Source organism: Aptenodytes forsteri, unplaced genomic scaffold (genome assembly GCF_000699145.1).
Source record: "Aptenodytes forsteri isolate BGI_AS27 unplaced genomic scaffold, ASM69914v1 Scaffold54, whole genome shotgun sequence".
In the NCBI taxonomy this organism is placed as follows: Eukaryota; Metazoa; Chordata; class Aves; order Sphenisciformes; family Spheniscidae; genus Aptenodytes; species Aptenodytes forsteri.
In genome coordinates this window covers 18995291-19022364 of record NW_008796044.1, presented here as the reverse complement: position 1 = coordinate 19022364, position 27074 = coordinate 18995291, and the positions used below count along the sequence as shown (strand labels likewise).

Genomic DNA, 27074 nt, shown 5'->3' with positions numbered 1-27074 from the left:
AGTCTGTCATTCCAAGAACAGCACTGCTGGGGGAGAGAATTGCAAACGGCTCCCTCCCACCCCTGGCAGCCTTCCTCTCTTTTTATCTTTGCAGCAGCTACTAGAGGAACGTAAAGCCTCACAGCTGGGCACCATCTGCGGACCCTGGGACCTGCCTGGGATGGATGACAGGGGGACCAGCGCCGAGAAAGGCCGCAGCTGGCTGTCCCTCCATGTCCAGAAGAGATACGCTGCCTTTCCCCCTGTATCCTTCCCCTCCTGCCATGCCCTGCGTTATCTCCATTTGTGACTCAGCCACCGGCTGTAACGAAGCCTTCCCTAGCCGAGGCGACTTTAAAATGACAGGGGATAAAAGTATTTCAAAGTATTCTTGGAAATACTTCGGCAGGTAACCCCTGATGCAATGATGGCTTTTCCAGAAGTATTGCTGCTGGTGACAGTACTTTCAAATCACAGCATCAGAAAATCTCTGTTCAAGACAGGGAGGCAGAAGAATCTCACCCTGTGACCACTGAACTGTTATTTTCAGCCCAACCCAGAAATAAATGAGGAAAAAAAAACCCACCACCTTCAAGGGAGAATAATCCCCAGCCTGCAGGGAACTGGTTAACATGAACCGATGCTAAATCACAGTGGGCAAGAAAGCATGTATGTATCTATCTATATATTTACGTGTGTGTATATATATATGACAGTTGAAGGATACCAACTTATTTATTTTTGTCTGTGCTCTTACAGTGTATATGCACTGATTTATTTGAATGGCAAGACACAAATTAGCTGCAGTTTTCAGCCACCCAATGCCACAACACTGATAGCTGTACTTTTCACCAGCGTATTGTATAACACCCAACCCGCACACGGAAACGATTAAGATGGGGTGGCTTTCTTCATTTATCGTCATCCTAAACAAAAGGTCATCTCTTCCGCCAGCAGTGACGCTGGAGCAGAAGGCAATAGCAACACGTTCACCTACCACCTCCGAGCCCCTAAAAATAGGCATTTTTTTTTTAGCAGTCGGACCACAGCTACCTGGCAGGTGCCATTGCATGAATGACTCCACACAGGTCACAGCTATGACTTCTTTGTTTTTTCCAAGATGTCTCTCTTTCTTTCATGGTGTTATTTGTACCAGGGAAATACAGCAGGCTAAAAGCTACATGATTTTTTTTTTTTTTTACATACCACAGTAGAAACAGTAACCGAGTTATATTTGTCAGAGTCACAGTAGTTTATGCATATTTGCTATTCACAGACTGCAGAATATTGCCAATAACCTCACTGGTGGGGACTGACAACACGGAGATACATGCATTCAAGTGAGACCATAATCAATGATGTCTATACTGTATTAAGCACATTCATTTTTTTAAACACCTTCCAGTAAAATCAATTCCTTTAAATTTGTAGTTAAAACTTTTTTGTTTTCCACAATTACGCACAAAATAACCTGTAAACAATTTGACATTACACTTATGTACAAGTGAACCACGTTGGAAAGTAGAGGTAATTCAGTGGGTGCCACTTAATCTACATCAATGTGCAACAGACTGACTCAGCCTCAGCAAAGTCATTAAGTGCTTGTATGAGGTCCGAAAATGTAACATGAGCAAGGCCCCGAATAGATCACAAAATCTCCAAACCCCCCCTCTAAATCCTGTGTTGGCTGGGAAAATATTGCACTCGCAGCACTCACCCCTCTAAGGCGGGTACATCTGTATAAACCAGAACGCCCGGGTCAGATCGCGTCCTGCAAACACGGGGAAGGGGCCAGCCCCCCTCCCTGCCCCGCGCACCCGCTCCTCAGGGCCAGGGTGGCACGGCCAGAGGAGAGGGGCGAAGGGGCGTCAGGGAGGACATCCCCTGTTGAAGTCCAGCAATTCCCGTTCAACCAGCTGGGCCCTGCCATCCTTCTGCTTCGTGTTGGTAAGTTTTGCCTGTTTAATTCTGAATTCTGCTTTTTCGTGTTTGCTTTATCGTTGCTATAGTTTAAAATCTGAAATATCATACTTATAAACTGATTTTTTAGCTAAGTGATATTGATGCCAAGAAAAATAAAGAATGTCTTTTTATAATAGAAATAATTTAAAAGTGCTTTTCTGTTCTTTTACTATTAATCTACAAAACCCCGTTGGGGCATAAACTATCCATAAGACTGGACAATTATTTTGTACCATGATATACATGGGGCCTTATGCATAAAGTACTCTGAAAGCCAAGTCCTCGTGCATACTCGCAATGGTGGAAAGGGCTTCAGGGCAGGGTAAGAAGTTGGAAAGTTTTCTCCAGCCTTTCTAGGGCTAGGAGAGCAGTGTGAGATATGGCTGAAGGTCTCGGTTACATTATGGTCATTGCCAATAAAAATCAACCTTGTTTTCTCCTTCAGCCCACAGCTTTGCAAATAATATTAATAAACGGACTCACAAAACTAGAATTAAAAACCCAAAACATGTTCTCCACAGTGCTGTGAAGCCTCTACATGGTGCGTGCAGATGATTTAGGGAAAAAATAAAATAATTTGGTCCCCATAGGTCTATGTAAACTCACACGTTCTCCCTTTGTCTCCCCCCGATGCTTTGAGTCCTGCCCAGGTGTCTGTCTGGAGGCGTTTGGGCATGTAACAAAGCCCTTGGAAAACTGCTATTTCTGACCCTGAAAGACGTAAGCAGGCGCCAGATGCTGAGGCCAGCGGGGATGCGCGCGGCTGCGATGGGAGCTGAGCTGAGCCTAGCTGAGCTGAGCCCAGGCGGCAGCAGTGCTCGCAGCCAGGACGGTGCCCGAGGCACCACGTGCACCCAGCAGCTGCAGGGGCGGCTGTGTCAGCTGCCTGCAAGGCACTCCTCCCGCAGTGCACTTGTGCAGGGGTATGTATGCCTACCACGCTCCTTCAGCCCAGCGTCCTAAGTAAAGCTTAAGCAAGACTACTAAACAGACCACGATAATTAGACTGGCTATGCAAGACCATCACCAAACGACCAGACCTGTTTGACATACACAGAAGTGATGAACATTGCGAGCAACACAAGTAGATGTGAATTTTATTACAGCTTAATGGCTTTCTCTCATCCTCACTGACGCAGGTGCCCATTTTTCTTGAGAAAAGGTGTTTTAGTAGAATCTCACTCCCACTGAAGTCAATGTAAGTTTTCAAATTAGTTTCAACAGAACTTATATTTGGTCTTTGTTATGCTCCCCCAGTTTGCTCCCCAGATATTTTAGAAAGAATAAAGTACTCTGTTAACTGAGTTTCATTTTGGCTTGCTACCCATAAGTGACCAAAAATGTCCTAGGGATAGACACGGGGTCTCTCACTGAAACAAAGTAGAATTGAGCTGAATATTTTTAGAGCTCAAACCCCAGCGACCTTTTAGACAATCTGTTACTCCAATTTCATTTTCCCCCACTGCATTGCATCCGTCTCCCTTCTTTCCCTCATTGCCTCGTTTCAGCAGGTGAGCAGGGGGTGGCTGCAGCCCACCACCCCTGCACAGCCCCAGGGAGAAGCCCAGGAGGGAGGACGGTGCCTGATGTGCTGAGCATTGACCGTATTTCCCTACTTCTCCTGGGCTGACGGTCTGGTTTGAGGAACCGTTTTGATACCCACCTATTGCAGGAATTTCTCCTGCCCCTTCTAACAGTGAGTGGTGCCGTGTCCTGCAGGTGAGGGAGAACAACCTTGCCAAAAAGGCATAAGTATATGCCGTTCATCCCAAGGTGCATGTATCTATCTATCTATCTAAGTATATGTATGTACTTGTATATATGTATATGTCTGTGTGCATGATGTCATTTTTTATGTATGTGTGCATGACATTATTTTTGGGAAGAGGTCTCCCAGAGTTAATACATCACCCTCCTGTGATAAGAAAAATCACCATCTCAGTGCCTGGTCGGTGAGGACACCACCAGCAGGAGAAGGTTTGGTTGCTCTTTCCTGACCCGCTGCCGCCCACAAGTGAACTACGGGGCTGTCGTGGAGCGGCGTTTTTAATTACCCTGGTGCCTGTCTCTACCTGGCCATGGTTTCTCCACGCCATTGCACGGTGCCCCCATCCTCTGCCCCACCCCAGCCCCAGCGGCAGAGCCAGCTGCAGGGGTTCACCCTGGCAGGGTCCTGTGCCCGGCGGTGGCCCTGCGGCCGCCTGATGGTGGCAGAACAAGGTGCCCCAAGAGTGGCTCTTTGGTGGGGTGCGGTTCTCGCCGTGGGGTATTGGTGGCCCAGAGAAAAGCAGTGAGGCAAGAAGGGAGAGAAGGGGACCTTTGAGCAGCAGTAACGGATGCTGTGGAGCATCCAGCATTTAGGCTAACCCCCATCGGGGAGGGGTGGACGGCTCCCCACCGTTGCCCGGGGGCTCCTCTACAGCAGAGGCTGTTCCACCTAGAGCCTCCCAGTCAGCCTCGAAAAGCTGACTTTTCCAGCGAAAAGCCTCGAAGCACAGCTCCTAGCTCCTATACCAAGCCCCCTGTAAAACAGTCGTAACATGAAGTTAGACCAGAATTAGATCCCTGCAATAACGCAGCAGAAAGTGCATATGAACACACACACAGAGGAGCGTGCACCCCCACACCTGGGCACCTGTTCTCCTCTGGCTCCATCCTAAATTGTGTTCCCTAGCAGGTTTGGCCTGCCCATGATTACTGAAGTTTAAGACCTTTATTTCTGTAGCACTGGAGAGTAATAACCATTTCATCTAAAACTGAAGACATGAAGGCCACATAAATCAAGCCCATTCGGGCGCATTTCATTTGGTCTAATTTTTCTACAGTTATTAATCATCATGCAATCCTGTGCACCCTGAATGTCAGCCTGGGAACACACACACACACACACATCCAACGCCTTTTCTTCCACTCTGTCACATGTATTTTATAGCCCAAATATTAAAAAGAGGCAGGGAATGATCTGGAGTGGTGGGCAGGACAAGGAATGGTCTGGAGTGGTGGGCAGGACAAGGTTTTAGCTGCAGTCTGCTGGCGAGTAAGAGGGGTGATCCATCCCAAACTTCATACTCAGCTGGAAATCCCAAGGGAAAGCCCTATCTGTCCCCCAGTTTTGTTTGCTCGGTGCTGGGGCAGGGGGGCAAGATGCAGGAAATGTTGAGTAGGAAAAGAAAAAGGTTATGAACTAACCAACAAATAACTAAGAGGAGCCAAATCTGTGGATCTTGTGCAAAACATTGATTTCCGTGGGAAAATGTGCCTTTTGAGCAGGTAAGTGGAGGGCTGCACAACTACCATGCCTGAACTCGAGTGTGAGCGAATGTCTTAAAACCTGAATTGGTTCTAGAGCCTGATCCCAAGAAGTGCTGAGTTTTCTCACTGAGCCCAGCGTTTCCCAGGTCAGACCCTCTGTTTCACAGTCTTCACTCTGCATTACCAACACTGCTTGTTCACTGTAAGAAATAGCACCCTTCTTGCGTATAAAACCTCAGCAGAGATGATGCCAAGCTGCCACATCCAAGCCCTGTTCTCCAAAGACTGGGAAATGTAGTGCTGGGAGGGTTTTTCCCCCTCCCTACAGCCAGTTCATGCTTACGGATCACTCTGGACAAGTATTGCTTCCTTTTTTTGCTGGTAAAATTTGCATCCTCACCAATAAACACCTGCGTAACGTCTGCAGCTGAGCGATGGGTATGAACCTCTGCCTGTGTGCTCATGCAGGCCTTACGGTTCTTCTGGCAAAACAGAAATGTCACAGCCAGGTGTGTGGGCGCAACGGAGCCCTGCAAGCACGAAGATACCACCTTGCTGAAACTGCATGAAGATCAACAGAAATAATCTGTGCAAACTTGACATCATCTCCCATAGCAGTCTCTGAAATTTAAGAGGGGGGAAGCCCTGGAACCTGCAGGACGCTAAATAAGTCAGAATCAAAGTGCTTTGTGTTACCAGCACTATCACTTCCCGTATTTTTTTTTCTATATATAAAATCTCCTTCTTTCTGTGCCTTTAGAAAATGAATAATTTATCTCAAATACTCTAGCTGCTTTGTTCCCAGCTATGGCCAAAATAGGTTAGCTGGAGCAGTTCATATTTCCATCACTCTCTGTGGCTCGCCCACCCTGGCAGCCCGAACTCACCCCTGAGCTGAGCCCCCCTGAGCCGAGCCCCCCCCGACGCTTACCTGCTCCAGGTTTTGCTGGCCCTACGCTTTTGACCGCTTGCTAAACACCCAGTTCCTGGGCGCTCTCCGGTCCTTGCTGCTGTGCTCATGCATTACCCGGCAATGACAGCCTGTTGCACCCCACAAGACCGACCCGTTCCCCTTCCCCGAGCTCCCGCGCCCCGGGGGGCTGTGGGCTGCGGGACCCCCGCTCCAATCAGTGCAGGACCAGCCTTTCTCACAGCTCTCTGGCCGGTGCGTGGTGGATAACACGGGACACGCGGCGCAGCTTGCTGGCTAACGTGCCGCCACCGGCTGCGGACGGGACCGACTCCGAGACGGGCGTCTGCAGGAGGGAATACGGGTACCTCCTTCTGGGGTTTGCATTGTCTCTTGAAACGCACATGGCTGGAACGGGCGCTGCTCCCGTCCTCGAGCAATCGAACCCCCGCCAGTCAAAGCACTAAACGTGGCTTGTTAGGTGGATAATTTCTTGTGTTTGCTTCTGTGCCGGACAGGACCCAGCGCCCGCTCTCCCTGCCAGCTGGGGCCAAACACTCCTGGCACACGCGCCTGGCAAGCCTGCAGAGATCAGCCATCCTCACCAGCATGGCCACTCCGCCTGCCACCGCACTCGACCCCAGAAGAATTCCTACAGCTTTCCAACTGGGATCATCACGTGTTTAACCCACTGGCACCGGAGAGCCTTGAGAAACACGACAAGAGGCGTGGGGAGGACACAGAGGGAACAAGATCATCAGAAACAAATGGAATACTTTGCTGACGGCAACAAAGACCCACGCACTGTTCCCTGGTCTCCACTGAAATGCACTTACAGTGTCTCAGAGAAGGGGAGGGGAAGAGAGAGAGAGGGAGCGGGGGAGAGAGACAGTGAGATGGGTTTTCTACTGTTCAACCCTCAAAGACCTGAAGAAGAAACGGAACATCCACAGACTGCTAAAAAATGCTCTTTTCTGAGAAAGTGCAGTTATAAGGAGAGAGACAGAAAATCTTTAAGCAATATATATTGATATATATACACATATATATATACACAGAGATATATATACACACATATATATATATGCACATATATATATATACACATGCTTAAGGTAAACTGTCATGGCATAGCTTGTTTCTTTGAGCTGTGTACACCCCTCCAAACAAACGCACTACAAGGAGAACGCAGAAGGCATGCAGTCCACAGACACCCCCGGACACTGCCTGCTCACGCGCCACGTTCCCACCGGCATCAGCAGCATCCGCACGCGAGCATCTCTTGTTGTCGGTATGGTTGTGCCCTTAAGGTATTCAGCTTGTGTAAGACTCAGAGTTTACAAACAAAAGCGTTTGTCATTGTGCTTCCACGACTGGAAAAATATCATTACCCTATGACTATAAATGTTAAGGTGAAATAGGCAAATTAGGCAGTACTATAGAGATGGATTTTTTTTTTTTTTTAGGTGACCTAACAAATAATTATTATTGGGAATTATTTTCGTATCACTTAGAATCTTGCTCTAACGGTAATAAGGTCGTGTGTTTTCCCCACCCTGAGCCTATAGGTGGTACTTCCGCAGCAGTTCGGATTGCCAGGGATGTTTCCTTTCTGGAAACCTGTCTGGGATTTTGATTTTGAGGAAATCCTGGATACATTTTTCTAGCTCCTCCTCAATGGAGAGCTTCTCCTTCACTGCTTTTTTCTTGCTGGAGTTGGACTCCCGGGAGCCGGAGGTGAGAGTCCGGAGCAGGTCACTCTTCCTCCGGATCTCGGACTGTTGCAGCAGCTGCACCGGTCCCTTCTTGGCCGGCCGGTCCAGAGTCTGTATGTTGGGCTGGCGGGTGACGGGGCCGCAGATGACGGTCTCCTGGGGGGAGCTGGCCTCCGACTGGCTGTCGCAGCTCGACGTCGACAGCTCATTGCACGACGTGCCGCTCTCTCCCTCCTTGTCGCCTTTGCCGTTCTTGCAGCAGCAGTCGCAGTGGGACGAGGACCACCGGGAGGGCTCACCTGCAAGAGGAACAGAGAGCACCCCGGGGTTACCGACAGCTCTGAACCCCCGCCCGGCACCCAGGCCCCCCCCCCGCCGGGCTCGCTGCTGCCTGCCGAGACCCGCGGGAGCGGGGAGGGACGCAGCCAGCCGGCGCGGCAGGAAACCTCTCGGGGAGTTATCCTGAATGTCACCACAAACTGTCAGCAAAACCTCCACCCGGTCTCAAGTGGGAGCCGATTTCCATTAACATTGCAGCTCCTTCATCCGCTCCGCTTGCACATGTTGCTCAGGTCCCCTGCGGGTCCCCTGAGACATCCAACACACGCCTGAAAGTTTTCTGAGATCCTCAGTGAGAAACAGTCACGCGAGGATCCAGTCAGGTGTTTAACCAGAGCGAGCAACCATCGCTTCAGGAACCCTAATTGTTTTTCAGGCTTGTAATGATTTGCTGCTACCTCCACCCACCAACCCAAGGCCAAGCCCTGAGCAGATCACACGGGGCTTTTTCTCCCTTAAGAGAAAATCCTGATGAAGTCCACAGAAATTTTGCCTGAGGAAAGACAGAGAAAAAACAGAATGAGGACTTCAGATTTTGTCATTCCCGATCCATTCCTCCAAGTTTTACCTGTATGTGGAGTTCCTTTGAAGCCAATAAACTCACAGGTGCGAATAGAGGTTATGGGGCCAAGGCCAAGGTTACTAGTTCAGAACAGACAAACAAATGATGAATTTTTAGCTGCCAGAGGAAGGCAGCGCCCAGGAGGCAGGACATGGCAAAGCCTCCTGCCCCTTCCCACCCCAGCTACCATCTCCACAAAACACGATGGGTCCAACAACTTGTGTTGGCACTGATCTTCCCTGGGTTTGCGTTTAATAAAGACAAGTCTGGACAGGAGGGAATAAAACTTGCTCACGTAGGAAGGGTCTGTCTGTGCCGGTGTGTGAAGAAGTCAAGGCTGTACCCGAGGTGGCTGCAGGGACCGACAGGTCTCACCTGGGATCACCAGGCTGCTTAAATCCCATTGAACCCTTCTAGCCTAAGTCACCTTTCTGCCTTTAAAAGGACAGTATCAAATATGCTGTTAAATCCAACCTGTCTCATTTTTTCCCTGTTTGCTATGTTCATGATAAAACCAAAGACCCATGGATTCTGCAATGATCTTTGCACAATTACACACAACTGCAGAGTCCTACCGCTCATTAGCAACTGCATGTAACGAACCAGCGCAGGTAAACGCCCTGCCACGGGCTCTGCCCCAGAACAGACCAGCATAAGCAACGTGGCACGGGCTGGTGGCTCTCCCATATGGCCGAGGTGAAATTTTGGCCCCTCTGCAGGGGAAGGCACCACCACCGCTCCATGGAGGCTTCATGGCTGCTCCATGGCATTTCCCTGCGGCCTCACGGCAAGCTGGCTCACAGCGAACACCCCGCAGGGAGAAACACACCGGTGCCAGGCTCGGAGCCACCCCACCGGTGGGTTTGCCAGCAGACAGGTTATACCAGACTCGCTCCCTTCGTCTCCTCCCAGCACACACGTGCTGCCATGTGGTGTGGTCCCATCAGAGGGAGCAGCACTACGCGGGATCATTGCTGGCACTGCAGAGTGAGGTGCTACGGCAAAGGAACCGTGAGAAGGGAACGGCAGAGGAATGTGTGCAAAAAGCAAAATACACAGATCCTGGGTACAGGCAGCTCGCACTGATCTTTTTCCAGACCTTACAGGTAAAATCCTGGCAGGATTTTACAGTGTCACGGGTTTCGGTCTAGTCCCCAGCACGCGGCGAGCAAGCGGGGGGGCTGCGGGAGGCACGCCAGCACAGGGAGCCTGGGGAGCCAGCATCTCTGCATGACACCACCACGGGACGCGCAGGCACGCGGCCCTGGAAGTCACACGCTTTCCCAACGGCATGAAACAAAACAAAACAAGATGGTTCTCATGTTTAGACAGAACGTTCAGACAATACCGCTCTGCTCCCACTGCTCAGAAAAATGTTCATTATTATTCCAGTCTGTAATCATCACAGTCTTTATACTTTCATTGGATTAAATATGACTATTTGTTCTTTTTTAGAGTAAGAAATCAAACAGTATTCAGGTGACCATTGGCTACTTATGTCAATAAACATCTCTCCCACAACAAAAAGGATATATACAGCCTGCTATAAAATTCAGAACTGGATATCAGAAGGTGCCTGGCTTCCCTAGCCTCCAGGGAATAGCGTTTGGGAAATTGTCTTTTCCGTTACTGACAGCTATAGCACCCCTAATTTCTCCAGACATCTTTTCTTCTCTGAGGCTCAATAGCACAGCCAGCTTTGGCTGAAAGATGGTGCAGCCAGAGCCACCAGCCTCCATCCCGGTGAGCATCACACCCCCCGCGTCCCCCCTGCCCACCCAGACTCTGACCCCTGCGGACAACTCACGTCACTTCGGAGGTAGCCTCCCCATGCATGAGGGCTTGGTCATGCACAAACCAGAGGCTTTTGGGAAACACGGTCCTTCATTTACATAACCCATCGGTGATGGGAACCCCTGAATAGCACTTAACTTATTTCCCGATTCACGTAGTGCATGGCTTGATTTTTTCTTTTTCAGCTGGAGACCTGCCCAAACGCAGTAATCCGTGACAGAGGGGAAGAGCTGGCATTGATAACAACTGTTCCCTGACCAAACCACTCCAATAATCATGGATTTAAATGTCATTTGGAAGCACCCATCTTCCCACTAAAATGTAATTATCATTTCCAACTCATGTAAATTGCTAACATTATCCAGATCAAGAAAAGCATAATTCAGCTTAGCAGCTTCGGACCAGCAATACAGCCCCTGGTCTCACCCACGAGAAGGAACCAGGGGCCCCGTGGCCAGTATCAGACCCCGGCGCTTGTGGCATTTCTTACAGTGGTGCGAGGGGCAGGGGAAGGGAAGGGGAACAGTTGGGTCAGAGCTGCAGCATCGGCCCAGTGGCTTTTGCAGCAGTGACAGGCAATGTGCGGTGCTGGGATCGTGGTCGTGCCGGCAGCTCCCGCACGGCTGCAGGGAGGGCAGGGGGGTGAGGCTGATGGGGAATCTCTTCCTCACACCAGGGTCCAAGGGGACCATTTGCTGCCACCGCTCCAGAAACAGGTCCCCATCAAAAAAATGGGGGGAAAAAAGAAAAAGAAAAAAAAAAATGTTGCTGCCAATTCCAAACCCCCAAGCCTTGGGAGCAGACCCTGGAGGAAGGGGGCTTGCACGCTCATGGCAGCAAAATGTTAAAAAGCTGCACCGCTGATAGTCACTGCCCTGCTCTCCCATTTCTCCGTCTGTTTCCCAACCGTGAACACAAAGCATATAATTTACAGAAACAGGTGGAAAAACAAAAGTCAGGAAGCCCCTCCTCATCTCTTCCTTCCTCTTCCTTGTCAATGATGAAGGAGACTTTCAGTCTGTGAGCCGTGTGGCTAAATTTAATTTACAGACTTGCTTCAAGACCTGTTCTGTATCTTGTTTGAAAAAAGTCTTGGCTAAATTGAAATTTTTTATAATTTGCTCGGCTTTGACAAAGGCATTACATATTAAGCCTTTGTAAAACTCTGATCACACGTGCTTCTGAAAAACACATCCAGGAGCTGTGTTGATTTGCAGCTCCTTATTGCAGTTGACATTATGGCTTGGTGAGGGTTTTCCTGCGTTGCAGCTACTGAGAGCTTCCTGCGAGGAACTGCTCCAGAGCCTCTGCCCTTCCTAAACACAGAACCATCTATTCCAGCAAGCAACTGCCAGCGCTTGAAAGGCAAAAATTAATCAGGTGGAAGGGAATGGGTTAGGGTGTTTCTGGCCAGCCCTGTGGAAACACAGAGATGCTGGCAGGGTACTGCATCCCTGTCACAGCTCTCCTGGCCAGCGGGAGGGCAGCTCCTGCTCTCCTTTTCAGTGTTTGCTCTGCACTTGCCTGTAATTACTTTTTCTCTTCTCACCTGCAAAGTCAGTCATTTTCCCCCTGCTGCTTGCGTGCATTTAAGGACGACAGTGAATCCTAACAGAGGAAATAATACATGCGACAAGCACCACTGCTGCCACCAGCTCTTTAATGGTGTGTTTTCCTCCATCTGGATGCCAGGCCCCCTCCCCGTCATGGCCCTGGAGGACAGCGGGGCCGAGCTCCCGGCGGGCAGCGCTGGGGATGCTCACCTGCTCCCACACCGGGATGATGCTCTCCCGCTGCCTTTGCTGCTTCCCCACCCCATGCTGAACTGAATGAAGTCTGAAAAACGGTGAAAAATGAGTCAAGAGGGAAAAGATCACTGCTCAGGTCAGTTCCCATTAGCGTGCCGTGCAACCTCCTCCTACATCCTACCCCTCGCTTTGAGTGCAGCAGTTTTCGGTGCCTCCCTAACAGTTTCTAAGCAAACTCATAGGGATATTCAGCTAAAGGCCATCAACATCCCATTGCAGTGGGACAGCCCATGAAACCCAAACCAAAGGGCTGCGCTCACCCAGACACAGAACAAACTCTAACACGTGCCTGAAGTGCCCAAACAGCCCAGACACCGAACATCAGATACCAAATATCAGACACCAAATATCAGACCACTGCAGCAGCGCAGGACATATTGCTACGATCACCTAATGAAACGTTGCAAACCTGAGCTAATGTTCGGCACACACTTAGGTCGCAGACACCTCCTCACAGATGTAACTTCATAGCTGTGGGGAAGAAGACGGGGTCCAGCCACCCGTGCCCCCGCCGGAGGGGTCAGACCCTGCTCGGGGATGGCTGCGTGGGCAGGGGCATCCACCAGCTGCCACAAGGCACATCTAGAGCATATACTTCATTACCACAAAACAAGCCTTTTATAAGTTAATTAAGACCTAATAGATGCTATTTTCACTTAATGAATATTCACCAACGATGGGCATACCGTGGGTGAGCTGGGAGGCAGAAATTAATCTATTCATGAGGCAGAACAGCAAAACCAGGCGAGATCCGGGTGCTGGAAACAGCCGCGGGGTTTGGAGAAGTTCCCTGGGCAGAGACCTCCCGCTGGCACCAGTGTTCAGCGAGCTGGGCTGGGCTGGGCTGGCTCACTGGGAGTGGGGCTCGGCAGGAGGGCTGGTGTCCAGCAGCGGATGCTCTGGGTATGCAGAGCATCTCTGCAGCGGATGCAGGCAGAGATCTCCAAATGCCCCAGGGGAAAAGTAAGAGCCTGGCTGAGCAGCTGCCGCAGCAGCAGGCAGAGCTAAAACCAGCGAGCTCCTTCTTGCAACCTGAACAACTGCTCCACTCTGCAGAAAAAGAAGGGGCAAAGGTGAACAGATGTCTTTTTGATAAATACATTTTTGACACCTTTAAATGGCGGGGAAGTCTGTACGCACAGTTAAACGCGCTCTCAGAAGCCATCCAGCCAGTCTGGCCTCCAGCCTTGCCAACACCCCTGCCCTTGCTGGCCTCAGCCCAGCATCACCCAGCCAGAACCCCGGTGGGGGGGTGCATGGGCAGCGGGAATCGCCAGACGGGTACTTTTACTTTTAGCTACAAAATGGGGAGAACTTAAGTTTTATGCTGAAAAGACCTTGATATAATCATTACAAGAACAACATATGAGGCTAGCCAGAGCAGTCCATTAAGAAAATCGAAAGAGAGAGGGAAAGCTATGGAGAAAATTGAATTGCCCTTTAGCATTTAATGAAGTAGGGGAAAAAAAATAATTTTCATTAGTCTATCTTCAGATACCAGAGGAAGAAAAAACCGAATGTTTCCAGTATTAAGCAATAATACATGAAAAATACATCTGTGCCAACAAGGATCAAAGTAATTACCATGCTAGGAAGTTGGCTCTGTTAGTTAAAACAGTATTGTAAAATTATCTGATCTCAAGTCAAACAAGCAGAGCTCCGCTTTGTTGCACGTGCACAACGAAAAGTGCGGGCATAGCTGTCTAATTTACTGCTTTGCAAACTCCCTTTGCCTGAGTCTGACTCAGTCAGGCACGGGCTGTGAAAACCTCTGCTCCCGCGCTTCGACAAACAGCTCCAGACATCGTCGCAGTGAAATGGCTTCTGTCACCTTCTCAGGAGCCAGAGGATGCCAGGGTGTTCCAGAGGCAGACTTGCCAAAACACTTTTAATAGCCTGAATCTAAAGCCAGCTATCAGTCAAATGAATTCACCAGCTAAATGAACTTACTGAAGGATACACTCTTTCTGCCCATAGAGTTTCAGAGACTATGGGGTAAGGAAATAAAACAACAAAATTCTAACAAGGAATGGAAGTTGGAGATTCTAGACACATCATACAAGATCTAATTTTGTCATTTTAAGTAACTAAATTACTCTCTGTATTACGTCAATTAGTTGACATCAAAGTGAGGGAAAACGATCGGTCAGTCTGACAGAGAGACGTGGACCAGACTCGGGAATTACAGATAACTGTGTGCACAGTTGCAACGCAGCCTGTTAGAAATAAAGTCCTCAACACTATCATTAGCAAGGAAAAAGCCTTTTGGGAATCGGGGAGATGGGTAGCAGGTTTCAGAGCTGCGCTACCACCAGCACAGCATGCTCGGTCCCAAGCTGGTCAAAGATAAGAAGGAGCTGATGTGCGTTAGCAAGTGAGCCAGGTCTGCTGCTGCACGGCCAGGTCACTTGGCAAAGAGGGATGCAAAAGAGCTCAGGAGTTAGAGAAAAAAAAATTCACTGCTGTTTGCCTCAGGCTGATTTTTGTTTTTTCTAGCAATGTTAAACCAAAACACATCAGCCACCCCCTACCAAAGGAAATAATACCTTGTTTGGCTATTTAAAAAACAAGTCACTTCTAAAAGATGTTTTGGAGCATGGAAGGGAGAATGGGAAGCAAAGGGCTAATGATTCAAGGCTGTGCCGTGTGTCACCTCCATGTAAATCCCTCCATATCTGGGCATAATTGGAAGCTGCTGCCAAATCTCAGGTTGCATCAGAAAATGATTCTGTATTACTTGTAATGAAATGAGCAGAGCAGTGCACTTCACATCTTCCATGCACACATGTTATTTTGCTGGATACAATGAGTTTTCAACAGCAAGAACTGTGCAGGGTCAAGGCAATTGCCGGCAAAAGCAGCGTTCAGACTGCAAACCCTCCTAGTGAACTCAGCCTGTGCGGGAGCAGGATCAGACACAAGTTTAGGCTTGGGGCTACACCAACTTCTCTAGACTGGGAGCAGAGTCTTTGACAGCCGTATGTGTTGTGGAGTGGCCACGTGTAAATGGAAATCAATGAAGCACTACTGAGAAAATGCAGATTGCTGCTAACTAAAAGCAATGGCTGCAAACTGAATTGAAATCTATTAAAAAATAAGAACTATCACAAGTCATTAAAAAGAAGAGCTAAGGCAAGTCATTCATCCCCGTGCCAGGACAGCATTGATGCTCTTCAAGTATTTTCCAACCATTTTCCAGATCACTTTTTAAAGGACATTTCACCCACCTATTCGCTTCTTGGGCTGTGATTTTGGAGGAGAAGTTAGTGACTTTCAGCCTAAAGTCCCCATGCCAACACCCTCGTAAGGCTGCCGCCGGCTACACCGGGGCTCGCAGCACCTGGTCCGGGCCAGGCCATCTCAGCTGGACATCCCTCCACCGCGGGTGGAAAGCGTGCTTACAAGTACAGGAGAGGACGCACAGCCCTCAGAGACAAACCTGCACTCCCTCGCTCCATACCAGGATTGCTGTAACTCCCTAAACGGCGCTGCTGCCTTGGCTGCGCGCTGCCACGTAATGCGTAGATGGGTACGGTGTCTGATGCAGGAGTATCTCTGAATTAGAGAACAGTTAGCTCTCTTATTAAATCCTGTTTCAAAAGCAAAAACATACATACCTAGAAGGTCAGGAGTTTAGGCCATAAACCCTACAAGCTGGGCCACTCCCTTGCACTGCATATCAGAAGCCTTTTACTTAGAGGAAAACTGCTGCCAGGGTCAATTTATTCTTTTGGGCACCATTTTGTCATGCAATAAACGTTTTTGCTGGAGTCCCAGGGATAATCTAAGCGCCGCAGGTGGGAGATTTCATTGAGTTTGGGTCCGGGTCAGCAGAGAGCCTTTAGTCACCATGGGAAGCCATCAGCTTTCGGTGCACAGGGGACATGCATCTTGCGGGCTCGTGGGGATTTGCACAGTTCCCAGCAGTGTAAACCTGCCCGGTTGCATTGTTGCATGGGGCCAGGTCTTCTCATCCCAGTTTTGGGTGCTGTCAGGATGACAGACAGAGCTGATAGGAAAAAAAGAAATATTTCTCTGCATTTTGCAGCAAGAGGAAGGAATCTGCAGCGGCATCAACCCATGCAATACCCACAGCCGAGCAAGGACGGGTGCTGAGCCCCGAGACCGGCCACCATCCTGGTGGTAAACTGAACATCGTGCTGATTTAACCACATAATTCATTAATTAATGTCTAAATGCTTTGAGATTCTTGGATAAAAGGGGCTAATTAATTCTGGCCTAGCTTTCCTGCTTTTCTTCCTGATCTCAGCACATTTCTCTCCCAGTGCCCTAATTATAATTATTATTATTAGAAGCTTCTGAAGAAGCAGTAAAGCCTCTGATGTATAATTGACACACAAACCATCAGCCATCCAGTTTTTCTCTTCTCCTCTCCCTCTTTCACAACAAGCACGCTGCAAGCAGGGAACGGGAAATCCCCGCGAAGAGGGACAGCTGGTGTGCAGAGAACTAGGGAGGAGAGAGAAGTTATGATATAAAATAAAATTAGCACAGGACCTTCAAACCAAAATGAACAAAGAGTTTTTATTGTGAGAAATAGCATATAGACCCTAACCCTAGCCATCAAGTCCATCTCAGATATGACGGTGTTTGAATTTTGTAGTGCTAAGCCTGGGATAAATAGCCCAACGGAGACAGACCTGGGTTTCGCAGGGCAGCGCTTCCCCCTCCTCCCTTTCCCTCTGCAAACCCCCAAAGCCAGCGGTGATGCTCTGATTGCAGGGGGGTTCGCAGAAGCACTTTGAGGCATCTAAAACTGTCCCAAACCCCACTGCTGCAGTAGGTTGGGACATCTCCCCCTCCTCGACTTCTAGGAACTTTGAGAAGTAGGTTTTTGCATTAGTTCACCCAGAAAAAGGCTAACAGAAAATGTAATACTTTTCAAATTTAAATGCTATCCATAAGTAACTTCCAACCAAGTGCTGTTTTACCATGTAGCTGCATCCACTTCTGGGACTGGCACCAGTTTCAGCCTCTGCCTGTCCCCGGTGATCACCCCAGATTTAATCCCTCTAACAAATTATCCAGCTGCTGCACTCTAAAGAAATCATCACCCCTTGCTCTCCGAGCCTACCTGGAGACAGAGGGAGCATAATCAAATGTGTGAGACCTCTGACAGATCCCAGGAGAAAGGGATGAACACTTCTTAGGCATTTTTTCACTGGTAAATGCTGTTGTCATGAAATTGATATATTCTAAAAGAACACAGTGACTTTGATGACATTTTCACTGGGAAAGTGCTCAGCTAGATCCCTTCAACACCTCCTTTCATTTTTATGTCTATATTATAATATTAATATCAAACTACATATAGTTAATTTCCTGTTAAAATGTTTCAGACTTATAAAAATGCAATGTTGTGATATTTCAGAATGAATGTTACAAGTTACTATTCTAGAAGAAATTTCAAAAATTTTTTTTTTTTTTCCTACTGAATTTGGAATGAAAGTACATGTTGGTGTGTGAGAACATGCAATGGGATGGAGACTGCTTTCTCCTGTAGCTCTGACCTTACAGGCAGAAGATCTCATTGTTCTCAGAATTATATTATTTTTATTCAGCTTCTACAGTTTTCACAGGCCCTTTTTCCTGAGGTTTGGGGGTTTTTTTGGTTTTGGGTTTTTTTCCAGTTTTTCTTCCCCCTCGCCCCCCAGGGGAGGAGGGATGGTTGAGCCTGTCTTACAAAATAATGAATGGCAGGTTTGTTGATACAGATATGGAGATAGCAATGAATTGCTAGTCAAAAGGCATGAGTGAGTTTTCTTGCTCAGAAAAAGGCACCTCACCAGCAGCACGACGGTCTGGCTGCCAGCGCCACCCGAGCAATCGCCACGGGGCCGGGCACGGCCGGGCGCTATCCCGCAGGTGGGAGGCTATTGCTGGGTAACCTGCCCACCCAAACTGCGCAGCCCCTTCAGCCGCCTCCACAGCGAGGCTCCTCCCGGGGACGGGCATCGCACCAGCCCCAGGAGCGTCCTTCAGGAGACACGGCTGGGAATGGACAATGTCTTCAGGCAGGGCACAGAGATTATGCACCATGTGCTTTTTGAGGCAGGCAGAGATATTTTCGGTATCCAGACATTCCTTACCTCCGCGTGTGTGGGCTGTACCAACCTTTCAGTCTGTGATCATCCTAATTCGAGCCATTTTCCTATCCTACTCTTCTCAATCCACTCACGTCCCTTTATGTTGTCCTTTCACCTTTTACTCTTCTTACTGCTTCTTCTGCTTTAGGGTTTTGTTGTTGGTTTTGGTTTTTTATTTCTATTTCACATTCCTTTTCTTCTTCCTTGCCCCCATGACTTTAACCTCTCAGCTGTTCTCAGTTTTTGCTGTCTCTTCCACACTTTATCTCTTCTGCTGGCGCTAATCGCAACAACTGATCCCCATTTGAGCAGTAATTCACAACACTGCCCAGGTAGCCAGGACCATCGGCAGGTGGGAACAGGGTAGCCCCCACCCTGAACCAGGCAGCCTCCAGGGCCACCCCCTGGCCAGCTCCCCATCACCTCCATCCCACGGGGGACCCATCACCTGAGTGCTTGAGGGGCCGGTGCCCTAACCTCCACGCTCACCTTTGTTTCCAACCTTGTGAAGCAAATATTCTCCTTTCAACACCAAAAATAATGAAATGTTGACACTTTTAAAAATATCACACATTATTCATATGGTAAATAAAAAATTGATTGCCTCTAGGTCTGAAGATAAGGTAATGTCGGTAAAGTGACAATTTGATTTAGATCACTCATTCATGCATGCACAACGCCTCAAACAGTTTTTGCATCCATGCATGAATTAAAGGTGTTGTGATTGATGAGAGACCAAGGTCTAATTGGTGTTTTAATAAATACATTCTGACTTGGTAATCGAGCTAGATTTATCAGCAGAAAATACCCTGTCTAAATAAAATTACCAAGGTAAAGCTTAGGAACAATGACAAATGCCATGCAAGTAATTGGCTCTGGGATCAGTGTTGGCAGCAGGACGGACATGCGGTAGATTTATTTGCATTTAGGATCAAGTATCTTCAGTAAAATTTCAGCAAGCAAACAAAACCAGGGAAGGACTTGACAGTAAAGTTATTGGTTTGAACTCTCCCATATGTTCAAAGACAGCAGCAAAGGGGGAGGACGGGAATTGGCGGAGGCAATGGCTGCTGCCAGGCACAGTTAGTAAGCTAATACAATTTTTTACCCTTCTGGGAGCAGCTGCGGACACCTGGGTCCTGCCATGGCCAGAACTTGATTTGCACTCCACAGATACCTCGTTCCTTCCTAGTCCATTCTACTAATTTAAATTTTCTATTTTAAAGTTTTTTCCATTTAAATTTTCTGAACTTGCCAACCCAGTGTAAAAACCAGAATTGTTCGCCCATGGTCTCTGTCTGGGGAGGTCTACGATTCATGCAAGAGAATTTCAGCCAGTCCCTAGCCAGCGCATACACTTCTAACAGGAGTCTCCCAGGACTTTGTCATTTTACCAGCACTCCTGCGATCTCTCCTAAAACACTCAATTCTGGAAAGGAACTTCTGTAAGAGTATCAAATTTGTCTGAAAATAAAAATAAGTTCCCCAAATGGTGGAGAAAATATAAGACCTGCTGTTAAAATACCAGAAGGCATATTAAATGAGCCAAAATATTTATATATGGATCTTTCTCAAAGTAATGTGATGAAGTTAAAATTCTGAGTGGAAAGAGAAGCACGAAGTGTGAGCAGCAGTATGGTAAGAAACAGTTCTCATCCACTAAGTAAAATCTTTGGCCAGACCGAAGCAGAAGCATAGCTGAGCAGTACTCTTTCAATTCTCACCTTTATTTTTCATTGACAGTTTAGCAAGCATTTAGCCTGAAGAAAAAAAGTAAAATGAAGAGCCTGGTTTGTAGGAAGAGCTGAAGAGGTCTGACTGTTCAGCATGTCCAGAATAAGAAGTAGTAATTCAAGGAGTAATTCAGTGCTGCTGGCTTCCTTGCTTTGTACTCCCCTTTCCAAATACTGTGATTAGAAATGATATTTGGCCATCAGGACTGTGGCATTAAAGCGTATCTTCCTCTGGGAAAATTACATTGATATGAAAAACTGACGCATAAATTTTCTTCTGCCAATAGTGGTTGCTCTTTCTGTCCTTCTGTCAAACATCTCTAGCTTGTTTAAGTTTGGTGCACAGAGAATTAATAGCTGCCGCTACCAGCATCTTCCTTCTTCAAGTCCAGCCTTGCCCCCGCAAATTTAAGACTCTTCTGTATCTTTTTTGACTTATTATTGCTGTGTTAATACCTTATCTTAATACAAGCTTTCCTTTTACCTTCTGTTATCTTAAATTTACGCTCAAGAACTTGAAAGTGAGGTTTGATTGAATTAAGCCAGCCTGGGTTAAAGAGCAAGGGCTTTCCTTGTCTTCTCTGAACAATCCCCTGGAATTAACCACAGCGCGAGCTGAGACCTGCACCGCCTTCCTGTTAGCAAAAGATGTGAAACCCTCTGGTAGGACATTAACTCGACCAGACCAGAAGCCAAGGAAGTAATGCAGGCGGATCGTGGATTGAACCCCCACAGCTGTTTTGCACTGACGTGTTCCTGATGTTTATTAAGAAAGAAATTCTGATTTTCCATTAATTAAAACACAGGTAAAACCAAATCAGTCTGAATAGTCAGAAAACACGTCCCCTCCCAGTGCCCTCATTTTAGAATTACTTGCATGAGCATTACTGCAGACTCCTCAGCAGCTAAAGCAAAGGAATTCAGAATTAGATGAGTGTCAACAAAGCCGTAATGCCTAAATGCAAAGCCAGGGCAGTTTCCCCAGCGCGGCTACACCACCCTCAGCACCGAGCCGGGGCGGGAGCCCACCCCGATGCTTTGTATCCGTGACTGCACACAGCTCTGATCTAGAATGAAAGACCTTGAGATACATATATATATACACACATGCATACTTATATGTAAAAAACACAGTTTACATTCAAACTTGAGCCCTGTTTTGGACCTGTTTTAATTAGCAAAGCCAAAGTGTATATTACTCCCGCTTCTTGAAGATATATATCATAAATTGAACAGATGGTCCCACCCCGATGCTTTGTATCCGTGACTGCACACAGCTCTGATCTAGAATGAAAGACCTTGAGATACATATATATATACACACATGCATACTTATATGTAAAAAACACAGTTTACATTCAAACTTGAGCCCTGTTTTGGACCTGTTTTAATTAGCAAAGCCAAAGTGTATATTACTCCCGCTTCTTGAAGATATATATCATAAATTGCCAACAGATGGTTATGATAATATGGGAGCCACAATTTTTGCATTTTTGAAAATTAGAACTCAAGAACTCAAAAATGCTCTGGAGATATGAAGATATCATGTCAGCCTATGTTGTTCTAATTAATTGCAATCAATTGCTAATTGAGAGCTATTGTAAGACTTGTCATTGCTCTGAACATAATGTAGAATAATTTGTGTGTTCCCCTTTACCCCCACCACAAATAACATTGGTGCAAAGAAATCTTAGGAAACAGAGTAAAAAAGAGTAACAGGAGCCTGATTCCTGATTTCCTTCTGCCTCTTTGGCAGGTACAATAAAATTAGGAGCTGTAGATTTTAAAAACGTAATAGACAAGGACTGAGACGAGGCATCTCAGTCACTTGTTGGGGCTCCTCCTCTAAAACTTTAGAGAATGGCAGTTCTGATGTTACTGAGTAAATACATTTGCTTAGTCCCTGGATTTCCAGACAGTACAAATGTCTCATTCGTTGAAACCAATGTCTTCAACGAACACCGCACCTCAAATCCAAGCAATAATAGTGAAACAGTGTCAAAGGTAGAAGGCAAAGTGGAGCCCATTTTTTATATTATAGCATGAGAATGGGTTGTCCAAAGAGATGTCACAGACTCTGGAGAGGAATTGGAAAATTCGGTTTTAGAGGCAGAAAAAAGAAAAGCTTAAAGTATACCTAAACTAATAGGTTTGCAATAGCACCACTTGCATAGGACCTGGCAGCCTCCAGAGCTGCCAAGATGAAGACAGTGCCTACCTCGGTGCGAGGCGGGGAGGAGGACGGGCGCTTCGCAGCAGGGATGCAGGCAGAATGGGAGACACGTGCCCATCACCCCGGAGGGGCACAGGCTTCCTCCCCTTGTCCATGCCTGGCACAAGAAAGGCACACTTCTGGGCAACTGCCATAGGCAGCAAACATGTTATTAACCAATTAGTGATTTCCAAATATGAAGATGAAACACAGTAAGCGCGCGATGCTCTAGAGCTGAAACCAAGAGGCACAAAGGAGTGTGCTCCCAGCAGCCTTGTCCAAAGCCACTGCCTTGAAATCTACGCTCACGCTTCACATGGATTTTTTTACAAACAAGTGCATATACTCATGGGGAAAGGAAGCACCGTTTGGAATTAGTTTACTGGGCAACACAGTGGTTTGGTTTGTGTCTTTAGCTTGACTGGCTTTACAAGAAAGGCCCTGTCGTGGTTTAACCCCAGCTGGCAACTAAGCCCCACCCAGCCGCTCGCTCACTCCCCCCTGGTGGGATGGGGGAGAGAATCGGAAGGGTAAAAGTGAGAAAACTCGTGGGCTGAGATAAAGACAGTTTAACAGGTAAAGCAAAAGCTGTGCACACAAGCAAAGCAAAACAAGGAATTCATTCACTACTTCCCATGGGCAGGCAGGTGTTCAGCCATCTCCAGGAAAGCAGGGCTCCATCACACCAAACGGTGACTTGGGAAGACAAACGCCATCGCTCCGAACGTCCCCCCCTTCCTTCTTCTTCCCCCAGCTTTATATTCTGAGCATGATGCCATATGGTGTGGGATGTCCCTTGGGTCAGTTGGGGTCAGCTGTCCCGGCCGTGTCCCCTCCCAACTTCTTGTGCCCCCCCCAGCCTGCTCGCTGGTGGGGTGGGGTGAGGAGCAGAAAGGGCCTTGACTGTGTGTCAGCACTGCTCAGCAATAACAAAAACATCCCTGTATTGTCAACGCTGTTTCCAGCACAAATCGAAAACATCGCCTCATACTAGCTACTATGGAGAAAATTGACTCCATCCCAGCCAAAACCAGCACAGGCCCCCAAATCCTGACAGAGTTATTTTGACATAAAAATCAAATGACCTAAATAACTGTACAGCATTCAGCAACAGGCTGGATGCTTACTGCAAAAGCTGGTGGAGCAGGCAAATCCAACAGGGATATAACTCTCAGAGGCAAGAGGCATTTACGAGTAAGACCAGCGTGCTCAAAGACAGCAAGTCTGTCATTCAACATCGACATTCAGACACACACCAGCTTGACAAGCTATTTCATGATGTCAAGTAGAAAAATCCCCAGGCAAAGAGATAAGTAATTCTTAAATGAGGAGTTTCTGCTAACAGTGCTGGTTTCAACCAACCGGTAAGATATTTTTTTTAATCAATCCACAGTTCTGCTGTCTTTTCATTGTATTTTATTATGCTTATAGTTGGAACAAACTCAGCTCTCCTTTTAAAAGACCAAAGTTAAACTTTTTTCACCTGATTATTTAATCACATACGCTTTTCCCTGTCATTCTCCATCTGGTCCCCATATATAAATATATACTATATATAAATATATATCTCCTTGGATCCTGCCAGTGGCTTCTGTGGACAATTATACTTGCCATCATCACATGGATAAATTCACCCCCTTTCACCTCTTATTTGTTCTGCTCTTGCAGTCTTTCTGTTGCTCCAGTTTCTTCTCTCGCATCTTTTACTCTTAGTATCAAGTGATTTGCTATTCTTGGAGTATCCTCCCATTGCCTTTTTGTCTCTACTCCAGTCCTGTTCCCAAAAATCACCCTTTCCACGAACTGTTTACGAGGGCTCCTGAGTCAGGTCTCCCCCTGGACTCTGCAGTCCAGTTTTCTTTTTCCTTGGGGTTACCGAGTTCTTGTCTCTTTTCTTTACTAGTCCTTTTCCTTCACTTTACACATACGCAGCATGGGGGTTTATGATGCTGTAAATTAATAATTAGACTGTAATAATAGGCAGTGAGCTGTTACAATTCACAACTGAAATGACCCAGTTGAAAACGGAGGGGGGGAATTCTCTGAATTTAAAAACAAGGTTACTAAAGGTTAGTTAATACAGCCATGCTGCTCATCCTTGAAGAGCCAGGCTGGCTGAACAGCCTCCCAGGGAGGAGCAGAGCAGCCGCTGGCTCCTGCCATCTCCCGGAGAGCTGCAGACGGCTGCAGTGAGCCCATCTCCCATCCCTGAGGAGGGGGCTCCAGGGCTCCCCCCTTTCCTAGTACACCCGCCCAGCGTGCCGGCAAAACTCAATGCCCGTGTTGGACGCCGTGCAAAGGGCAGGAGATGAAGGAAACCAGCTCTTTAATGTTTGCTCCTGCAGGTCTGCCAGCGGTACCCGTGTGCCTGGAGGGGAGTCGCTACCGTTCGGACAGGCTGAGGCCGCCTGTTAAGCACCGCTGAGCATCACCTGCACAGGCAATGGAGGCGGCTGCAGGAGCAGCATTGAGTTATCCACCTACAATGAGTTTATTAGCGGCATTACTTTTCTGCCTAGTTTAGCCCTGTTTGCCGGCATTCCCCCCTGAGCCTGGACGGCACTGGCAGAGCTGAGAGGAACAGCTGCTTTCTGGATGGTGAACAGTGACGTGATGTATGTTGTTATTACAGAGTGAGATGAACCATGGCTTGTGCACCTGGACCAGGCAGCAGCGAGAGGGTAGAGGACCAGCTAAGCAGCCAGAAATGGTTCTCCTACTGAGAGATCCAACTGAAAAAGTTGCTTATTGAAAATAATTACTTTGGAAATCACTTTATTCTTCCCTGCTTAAAGCCATTACTAATCTCCTAATTGCCATGATATGGCTTTCTTCTTATCCTGGGCTTAGTTTAAATGATCTAAGGTCCTTCACTTACCGTTTAGTGTTGCACAAAATGGCCACACGTACCCCACGTGGAGACACCAGCTGCACAGCCAGCAGCTGCCCGGTGGCTGCAGCACCTCCTGACCAAACAGGCTGCACGTTGGGTGGTTTTCCCCGGTTCACATAAGGCACCATTCCTCCATCCCAAGGATGCATCCCCGAATGAACTTGCAAATTACTTCCCTAGTTACCAGGAATTAATGTTGCGAGAGAAGCACAGTTGACTGCAGTACCTGGCCAGCGGTGTCTGCAGTGCATTCCCTGCTTATTTATTGCTTAGGATCACAGCGGTATTTCACTCTGACAACAGGCACTAATAAATAACTCATGTTCTTTGCTGTAGCAGCATGTTTTCAATAGCATTGAACCAAGCCTCATTTTTCATAAACGGCTTCTTAAAGAACAACATCGTGTGGCGCTGGTACCCCAGGCGATGGATCGCAGTGGGTCCCAGCCTGGGATCCGTGCTGCAGGGAGCAGCGTGGGTGGTGGTGGCTCATTGCCCGCCCCGAGCTTGTCCTGGTGCTCAGCCTCGCGCTGCCCAGCGCAGCTGAATCCTGCTACCCACCAGAGCGGTTCAGCTGCATCGAGGTAAACACTGCGGCTACAAGGTAAATCAGAAAGTGAGTGGCTGCTAGGTAAGGGAGCAGCCCTGTAGGGCTGTTGTTTATTAATTATTTGGAGCATGACAAAGGCAGCCGCTGCCAGAACAAAGGAGGGAAGTGTGAACCCGCAGCCAGGGGCACGGACGGTACCGAAGCTCTGCATTGGGGCTGCTGCATTTCTGGGAGTATCAGATATCCCTTTCCGCAGGGGCAGATGCCTGGTTTTTATGAGCTATTTAAGACACTCTCTCTGGAAGTTTTCATTTTTTTTCCTGTCTGAACCTCATAAAATAGCCTTCTGCTCTAAGGGATAAATTTGGTTTATGTGAGAGAAACATTCCCAGCCACAGTGGGCTTTGCCTTAAATCCCGTATCTTGCTGTTTAATGATGCTGTGGCTTAGCTTGGTTTATTTTCTATCCTCTAAGTGGTGAATTGAACTTTAAGAAATGAATGGTTTGGTTTATCAGTTTTAGCATCTAGACCAAAGCACTTTTGCATCAAATAAATGCATGCAGTGGGAGCCCCTCCATATACTGCTTTAAAAAATCCAGCAGTTTATTCCAAACGCTTTTAGCACCAGCTTCAAGACCAATTAAGTTACCCATGCCTGGGCAATCCTAAATGCTTCAAGATCACAAGCTTTTCTCTTCCGTGAAGTAGAGGGCCTCGGGGGGGGGGGGGCCCCGGGGGGGGGGGCGGCGAGGAGGGTGCTGAGCCGCAGCAGCAGCCTGGCAGGGACAGCAAACACTGCAGCTGGGCTCACCCTCCCATCGCAAGGCAGGTCTATGTAGGTCACTCTGAAGCTCTCTAGCACACAGTGTTAGCATGAATGAAATACCCGACTATTTCTATTTTTGCAACGCATAAAAAATAAATGTAGAAACCAACCAAAGCTTAACCTGTCCCACCACTCCTGACTTCAGGGAAGGCACTGTGCAGAAGGGGACACGGCCTTCAGACGAGTCATTCCAGAAAACAAATCAGTAATATTTGTGAACCTGCTCCATGGGAGTAAATCCAAGTGAAATCTGGAGTGAGTGACATTTAGAGACGGAAAACTAAACAAAACACAGCACCCATGCCTAGGTGACGGAGGGGATGCGCTGGAACACACCGAAACAGAGAAATCTCTTACTGGAGAGCGAGGGGGAGACGGGCACAAAGAGAGGCAGGTGGGGACGGGGCATCCTTTGCTGTCCACGGGCGCG

At 47.8% G+C, this 27074-nt stretch overlaps 1 protein-coding gene across 1 annotated transcript in view; it reads right to left on the bottom strand.

Moving 5' to 3' along the window:
* Positions 1–7665: 7665 nt before the first annotated feature.
* The window catches only part of KCTD16 (potassium channel tetramerization domain containing 16), an 80506-nt gene continuing 61097 nt past the window's right edge, over positions 7666–27074 (bottom strand). Inside the window, exon 2 of the mRNA XM_009285960.1 lies at positions 7666–8117. Coding sequence (XP_009284235.1) covers positions 7666–8117 — 452 coding nt within the window. The remainder of the gene's footprint in view (positions 8118–27074) is intronic.